The sequence below is a fragment of the Protobothrops mucrosquamatus genome, unplaced genomic scaffold, assembly GCF_001527695.2.
Source record: "Protobothrops mucrosquamatus isolate PMUCROS unplaced genomic scaffold, P.Mucros_1.0 scaffold2438, whole genome shotgun sequence".
Taxonomy (NCBI): domain Eukaryota; kingdom Metazoa; phylum Chordata; class Lepidosauria; order Squamata; family Viperidae; genus Protobothrops; species Protobothrops mucrosquamatus.
The window spans coordinates 17,160-25,034 of NW_015388510.1; the positions used below are offsets into that span (position 1 = coordinate 17,160).

At 34.7% G+C, this 7,875-nt stretch overlaps 1 protein-coding gene across 1 annotated transcript in view; it reads right to left on the reverse strand.

The window, feature by feature from the left end:
- The window catches only part of LOC114923214 (vomeronasal type-2 receptor 26-like), a 7,838-nt gene extending 2,189 nt beyond the window's left edge, over window positions 1–5,649 (reverse strand). The window contains exons 1-5 of the mRNA XM_029285893.1: window positions 5,579–5,649; window positions 4,880–5,171; window positions 3,821–4,699; window positions 2,986–3,213; window positions 2,277–2,403 (exon numbers count right to left, since the gene is read on the reverse strand). Coding sequence (XP_029141726.1) covers window positions 2,277–2,403; window positions 2,986–3,213; window positions 3,821–4,699; window positions 4,880–5,171; window positions 5,579–5,649 — 1,597 coding nt within the window. The remainder of the gene's footprint in view (window positions 1–2,276; window positions 2,404–2,985; window positions 3,214–3,820; window positions 4,700–4,879; window positions 5,172–5,578) is intronic.
- Between the last annotated feature and the right edge of the window lie 2,226 nt (window positions 5,650–7,875).

Consider the following 7,875-nt stretch of genomic DNA (forward strand, 5'->3'; position numbering starts at 1 on the left):
GTATTATATGTAGTTTTTAAATTGTACAATCATATTTTTGTGGCTTTTCATTTTTCATCTTTAAAAAAACTGAAATAATATCCTTTTTTTCGGTGTGCATAGATTCTCTTCAGTGCAAATGTTTCTGAATCTCTACTATGATGCTTGTTTGGTTATAAAGCTGAAATCATTCCAGGATTTGTTTAATTAATTAATTGAAGGTGAGACCAAATGCAGACTGTCTGAGGAGACAGTTTACTCTCCCAGGTTGTCCAATAAAGAGCAAAGAACAGAAGAAGCAAAAGAGAAGGGAGATGAGGAGAATGTAGGTGAGATCCCGGTTGTTGGCTTTCACAATAGGACTGTCTTTGTGCTTAATAAATATTCCCAACACCCATATTGTAGTGAGGACAAATAAAGTAGCAATGGTGGCTAAACTGAGTCCTAAATGTTCTTCATAAGATAAGAAGCTAATTGTTTTCATGATGCATCCATCTTTCTTATGGTTTGCATATTGATCATCAGGACATTGAAAACAGACAACAGTGTCTAAAAGGGAAAAATAGCAAGGCAGATTCATAAGAATGATAATTATTAATTTTCACATTTATTCACACCCTGATGTTTATGTCCTTGGTACAAATGATAGAATCTACAATATGAAAATGCATTTGAACATCTCTCTATGTATATTTTGTTTGTTGTGGCATTAAGTCAAATATTGCTTTGATTATATACAAGGAAATTTCACAAACTCCATGAAAATCCATTTTATCTTTATTTGCTTTGTTATAATAAAGTATTCATCAATAACTGAAGTGATCATTTTCATATTTGAAACCATATTGACTTATTGAATATTGAACAATATTCAAATTATGGTACATAAGTATAATAGTTTCACCAAATTCAAACTGAAAGATGAAAGATAATGTTTCAAGGAAGAAATTGTAGAAAGGTTAGTAATTACATATTTGAAGGAAAAATTATAAAGTAAAATGGATTTTCTGTTTCTATAAGATAAGTATATATCCCTTTATATTTAATATCACTATTTTTGTTTTCTTTCTATGCTTCTGTTAAAATTTCATTTCTTGTGTTTACCCACTGAAGAGAATGTTGGAATCAGTCTGCATATAAAATACTTAGATATTACATATCCAAGAGAGCTACACACTGTAGAGAAAATATGCATAAGTATTTCTCAAAGAAGCAAAAATGTGCTCAAATGGACTGATGGATGGATGGATGGATGGATGGATGGATGGATGGATGGATGGATGGATGGATGGATGGATGGATAAACAAACAAACAAACAAACAAACAAACAAACAAACAAACAAACAAACAAACAAATAAATAAATAAATAAATAAAGTAAATGACTGGTTGGAAAGGAAAAAGTTATTACGATTTAAAGTAGGGAGTGTTTTAATCATATTCCTCATTACATCTAAAGATTCTGATTATTGTTAAGAAATATATTTCATTAGTTTGTCCACTTTTCCTAAGAAGTAAATACTCATTTCCTTAAATTTCAGAAATTCATATTTTCATTATTATATTTCAAGAGTGTCCCTATTTAGTTAGTGCACATTTGAGATTTTTGGTTTCCATAGTAAAATCAAAAGATATCAATTCTGAATTCCTTTCTTCCTTCCTCTCCACCTTCACAGTCATTGTTTTATATGTAGTTTTTAAATTTCATAATTATGTTTCTGTGGTTTCTTATTTCTCATCTTTAAAAAAACCCTGAAATAATTATTTTTTTCGGTGTGCATAGATTTTCTTCAGTGAAAATGTTCTGAATCTCTATTATGATGCTTGCTTGGTTATAAATCATTCCAGGATTTGTTTAATTAATTAATTGAAACATTGTTGTGATTGTGATCAACCCTTGTAATTCCATTGTAAGAACTTATAATATTTCATGTATTAATAGATTTGATTTCATTACCCATTAAGTTTCTTTTAAAAAATCCTTATTCATGAAAAACCAAACAATTTAATTAGAGGAAAGTGTTCAGCACATAGGGTTACCAGGTGTCCACTATTTGAGTGGACAGTCCACTTTTTTCACATTATGTTCACTATTTTTTTCACAAAATAGTGGACATTTTTTTTTATTCAAAAGCTTTATGATGAAATGGTACGTAATCTAAAGCTGTACAGTCTACTTTTTTTACTACTTAACCACCACCACCCCCGCTTGTCCGCTATTTTTTGGAAGCAGACCTGGCAACACTATCAGCACACTAGACAGTATAACAACAAAATTGAATGATTTGTTAACTTACCAATCTCGTTAGAGATTTTCCTCTCTGGACATTCAGCACAATCATAACAGCAGAATTTCTTTCCTTCATTCTTCCTCTTTTGATAACCAGGGAGACAATGTTTATTGCATAGAGAAATGGGAAGCACCTATTTATCAATATTAAAATGTTGGAAGATGAGCATTTATTGTTTTGAAGAAAATTTGATTGTTACACTGACAATGAAATGTGCAGTTACATTAAAAGAAAAGTACCATCTAAAGGTTGTAAGACAAGAAATTGATTAGATTTGAAGATTTATTTCAAACACAATTAAGTACATTTCAGTGTGGCCTCTGATTTGATTTTGTGAGCACAACTGATCTGGATTTCCAATTTTTGTTATGTTGAAATTCTCATATCAATTTAATTAAAATTTTATTAATTCAAATCATCAGATTGACCAGAAACATTGAATCAATTAGTCACTGATTTGAACACAGATTTGATAAAGCTTCATTCAATTAGAGAAATATAAGCATGGCTTTTTTTTCCTCATTTACATTTCAATATATGAAAAATAAATATAGTGCAGAATACCAGATATATTTAGCCTTTAATAATTAAGGAGGAAAAAAAGTTATTTCTTAATCTAATTATCTTCATGGGTTGCCAAGAAGGATAAAAGTAAATATGTCAATCTAATGAATCCATATTTGAATGATCAGACAAAATATTGTTGAAACCATACCTGGTTAAATGATCTATGCCAAACAATCATATCCTCATTAATGACTAATTCCTTTCCTTTGAAAGCATCAGGATCCACTTTTCCAATCTTGCGTCTCTGGAAAGTGGAATTGGGAAAGACAACAATATTTATGATATCAAATCCACCTTCCATCTTCTTTTGATCATAAAAAGTCAAAGTTTCTCCAAGAGAATTGTTGAATTTCATGCCTTTCAGAAATTGGTGGAGCTATATGATTGGGAATAATAAAACAGGAACATTAAAATTTTTATCAAAGTAGTACTATACTTTTGAGTGAGAAACTCTGAAAACATGCAAAGTTCATTTCTCCAGCCTCTTGAGAACTAGATTCCTATCCTCTGCACATGGGGATAACAAGAAGGATCTGATATTTCAGTTTGAACAATAATCAAATGAAATGTAAAGTATACTTCTAGCCTTCCATATCTTTCGGAACCCAGTCCTTCATGTGGACTAGGAAGAGACATATGAAAAACTAGATAAACAATTTCCAGATTTGTTTTTGACATGCCACCCATTTTTCATTGCATAACATTTTCACAGTTATACAGCTCTTAAGGAAATGGTAAGGCTGAAAGATAGTTGGCTTAGCTAAGCAGCATTCCTCAAGCAATTTCAGAAAAAGGTAAAATTACTGTCATTTCACTATAGTCCATCACATCAGCTCCCCTCTTCATGCACCATTTCCCACAATTACAGGGATGAAAATAAAGGTATGGCAATAAATATCATCAATAGACAAATGTTCAAATCCATTTTAGTAGCTGCCACTTCTCTGCTGGAATCATACACCCTATTATCTAGTACAAAATACCTGTAGCACAAAAATCACCTGCCATGGTTGTGAATCTTCATATTCTGATAATTTGTGCCTCAAAAAATGTCTGTGATTAGATCGAAGTAAGAAGAGAGCATGTAAAGCTTGAGCCAATACAGATACAGCGTTATAGATACTATAGCTGTGCCCAGACATCTCTACCTCAAAAAGAGCCCCAGGAATGTTCTCTAGCCTCTCCTCTCCAGTACAAAAAGGATTGTCCAGTTCGGTCAAAGAAGGGGATGGTAATGAACAGTCAAATATTTGTTCCCAGAAAAGTGGAAAAAATCCATCTCCTTGAATCCAAGGAGGTTTTATGAACTTCAAGAATTCTTTGAACCCTGGAATTTCTTTTGAGTGAACTGTAAAGCAAATGGCACCATCAAAGAACCGCCGATCCCATTTTTTATTCATTCCTGTTAATAAATAATCCATCTGGGCAGTCATGATCCATACCTTTCCCAAGGATCTATGCTCATGTCCAGGGCTAAGCCAAAAAATTATATCCGTTAACCATGCAATTGTCAAAGATTCTCCACACATGATAAAGATGTTGGTCTTCTCATCAATTATGTGTTTATAAATATTTTTCCATTTTTCTAACATTTCAAAAAACTTGTCCCAGTAGGTTAAAAATGGGATTCTTTTTGTAGAAGCAGAGCAGATTCCATGCCTGGAAAAGAGGGACTCCATGCTTTGCAGAAAATGGTCTCCTTGACTGTTATCAATAGCAAGGAGCCCAATCCATCTCCACCCAAAATGTTGAAGCAGTCGGATAATCCCAATGTACTGTGAGGACTCATTTGGAACCATGGAGTAATAGAATGGAATCTCAGTGCTATGAACATCTTGTGGGGTAAATGACCCATATGTGAGCTAAAAGAAACATATATTATGGAAATAGATCATCATCAGTATCTTTTTCTTCATATTTTCCACAAATTTTGTCAGTTTGTTGAGTCAGGTGGCCAGAGAATAAGGATATTTTAATAAGCCCAGTTTGGAAAAAAGAAAAGAGGGGGGGAATTTTCAGGCCTCTCTTCCCAAAGACCCTACCTGTGGAATCTTGTAAAACTTTACAAGGTCTGTGATATAGGAGGAAGTTCCAAAGCTGAGCCCTCCTATGATGGAAATGAGATTTCTCCTGGTGTCACATTTATAGTTGGGGACAAATCTCTCTGATCTGAAGAGTAGGTCCAAGGTGGTCCGATAGGTCATTAATGCATTGTAGTAGCTATCATGAATATAGAAGCCAAGAGTGACATTGTACAAGATTTTTGGATTCTCATTGATCTCCTTCACAGCAAAGACCAAGGAAAGGATATGTTGGTAAAACTTTGTTACCACACTGAAAACAGGATGAATTTACACATATCATTAAATATTTCCTTATTATTTTCCTGGCACCCCAGAGAGGTGCTTTACATTATACACATGAATAATTGGGGAATGTCCAATTGAACACTATTTCCAATTCAACTACACTAAACTATTTTTATTTTTGCATATTGAATCAAAGAAAATAATCTACCTTTCCCTTCATTCATTGCAATTCCTCTAACTAGAGATAAAACAAAGGTGAATGATAAGAATTGCTTTCCTAATCTAAGATTTTTTCAATATAAAATTTTGTTGCATTAAAAACAAACAATGCCTTTATAAAATTCTTATAAAGTATATTTTATTAGAATGTATTCTCATTAACAAATGGAGCAATCTAGAGATCCAGAAAGATAAAAGATAAGAATTCCTTACTCTGGATGGCCAAAATACTCAAGAGAGGGATGCTGCTGAAATGAAACTTCATTAAAGTGATAGCTAGCCATAGATACTATCCCACCAATGACAAGGTCCCCTGGCTGGTACCATTGATTTTTAACAGGTATAGGTTCACCTAGATGACACGGCAAAGTCTTCACTCTGAAAAGTGGAAATAGGAGAAAAAAGAACATTCTGGGCAACATCTGCTCTCTAAGTATAGATGTTCCACAAGGAGCAGCTTTCCATGTTAAACTGCATTCACCAGCCTCAAAATTCCTGTTAAGGGCAAAGCTGAAGACTAACTTTTCACCCTGATTCTTCTTGCAATTAGTGATAGTATTGGAAAAGGTCTGAATGACAATGTAGAGTTCCAGCAACACAAATTAATTTATGACAATTGAAACCATAGGGCTTGTGTGTTCTTGTCTTCTACTCTCCAGTCTCTATGGGGCAGTCATTTTTATTTTTTATTTTTTTCTATAATGTCTTCTCTAATTGTTTACAGTTTTGATGAAGGGAGAAAATTATTATCTTGCAAAGGGGTGATAATTATATCTTCAACTTTCTGTCTCCCATTGTTAACAATCTCTCTCTCTCTCTCTCTCTCTCTCTCTCTCTCTCTCTCTCTCTCTCTCTCTCTCTCTCTCTCTCTCTCTCTCTCTCTCTCTCTCTCTCTCTCTCTCTCTGTGTGTGTGTAGCTGAATTTAGTATTTCCTAATTTATTTTCTCTTTCTGATGTAATAATTTAACATCACTTCCCAGGATATTTTCAGAATAGAACATTGCTCCATTTGTAATCTGTTGGCCTGGTTACATTCTCATATGAATAACACAACATATTGATTAGGTTAATCTGAAGAACCTGATAGAAATCTATCTAGAAGGGATCTGTAATCAGGGCAAAGAAATTGTTCTGAGTAGAGTTGATACTTGGTACTTGTTTTTAGGAATCCCATAATAATAATAATAATAATAATAATAATAATAATAATAATAATAATAATAATAATAATAATAATAATAATAATAATAATAATAATAATAATAATAATAATAATAATAATAATAATAAAGTTGGAAGGGACCTTGGAGGTCATCTGCTCAGGTAGGAACCCTACACCATTTCAGACAAATGGCTGTCCAGTCTCTTAAAAACTTCCAGTGTTGGAGCATTCACTGCTTCTTGAGGCAGGTTGTTCCATTGGTTAATTGTTCTAACTTTCAGGAAGTTTCTCCTTAGTTCTAAGTTGCTTCTCTCCTTGATCAGTTTCCACCCGTTGCTTCTCGTCCTGCCTTCAGGCGCCTTGGAGAATAGCTTGACCCCCTCTTCTTTGTGGCAGCCCCTGAGATATTGGAACACTGCTATCGTGTCCCCCCTTGTCCTTCTCTTCGTTAAACTAGACATACCCAATTCCAGCAACCGTTCCTTATATGTTTTAGCCTCCAGTCCCCAAATCATCTTTGTTGCTCTTCTCTGTACTCTTTCTAGAGTCTCAGCATCTTTTTTACATCGTGGTGACCAAAACTGGATGCAGTATTCCAAGTGTGGCCTTACTAAGGCATTGTAAAGTGGTATTAATACTTCACGTGATCTTGATTCTATCCCTCTGTTAATTCAGCCCAGCACTGTGTTGGCTTTTTTGGCAGCTGCAGCACACTGCTGGCTCATATTTAAGTGATTGTCCACTAGGACTCCGAGATTCCTCTCACAGTTACTACAATTGAGCAAGGTACCACCTATACTATACCTGTACATTTGGGTTTTTTTGCCTAAATGTAGAACCTTACTTTTTTCACCATTGAATTTCATTTTGTTAGATAGCGCCCCCTGTTCAAGTCTGTCCAGGTCTTCCTGTATCTTAAGCCTGTCTTCTGGAGTGTTGGCTATTCCTGCCAGCTTGGTGTCATCCGCAAATTTGATGAGTTCCCCATCTATCCCCTCGTTCAAATCATTGATGAAGATGTTGAAGAGCACTGGGCCTAGAACAGAGCCCTGGGGCACCCCACTACAAACTTCCCTCCATGTAGATGCGGTTCCATTGAGGACCACATGCTGAGTACGACCGGTCAGCCAGCTATGAATCCATTTGGTGGTGATGCTGTCTGTTAAGTCCGGAGAATAATGGCGCTTGAGATGAAGCATTTCTAACAAGTCTTTATTCTCTGCTTCCATAACACGAACAACCCGAGCAGAGGCATGCAGGCCTCTATTTATACCTTCTGATACCCGGGCAAGTTCAACCAATCATAAGGCGGTCTTTTCCCACCTTGTGCATGTGCACAAGGCCGGC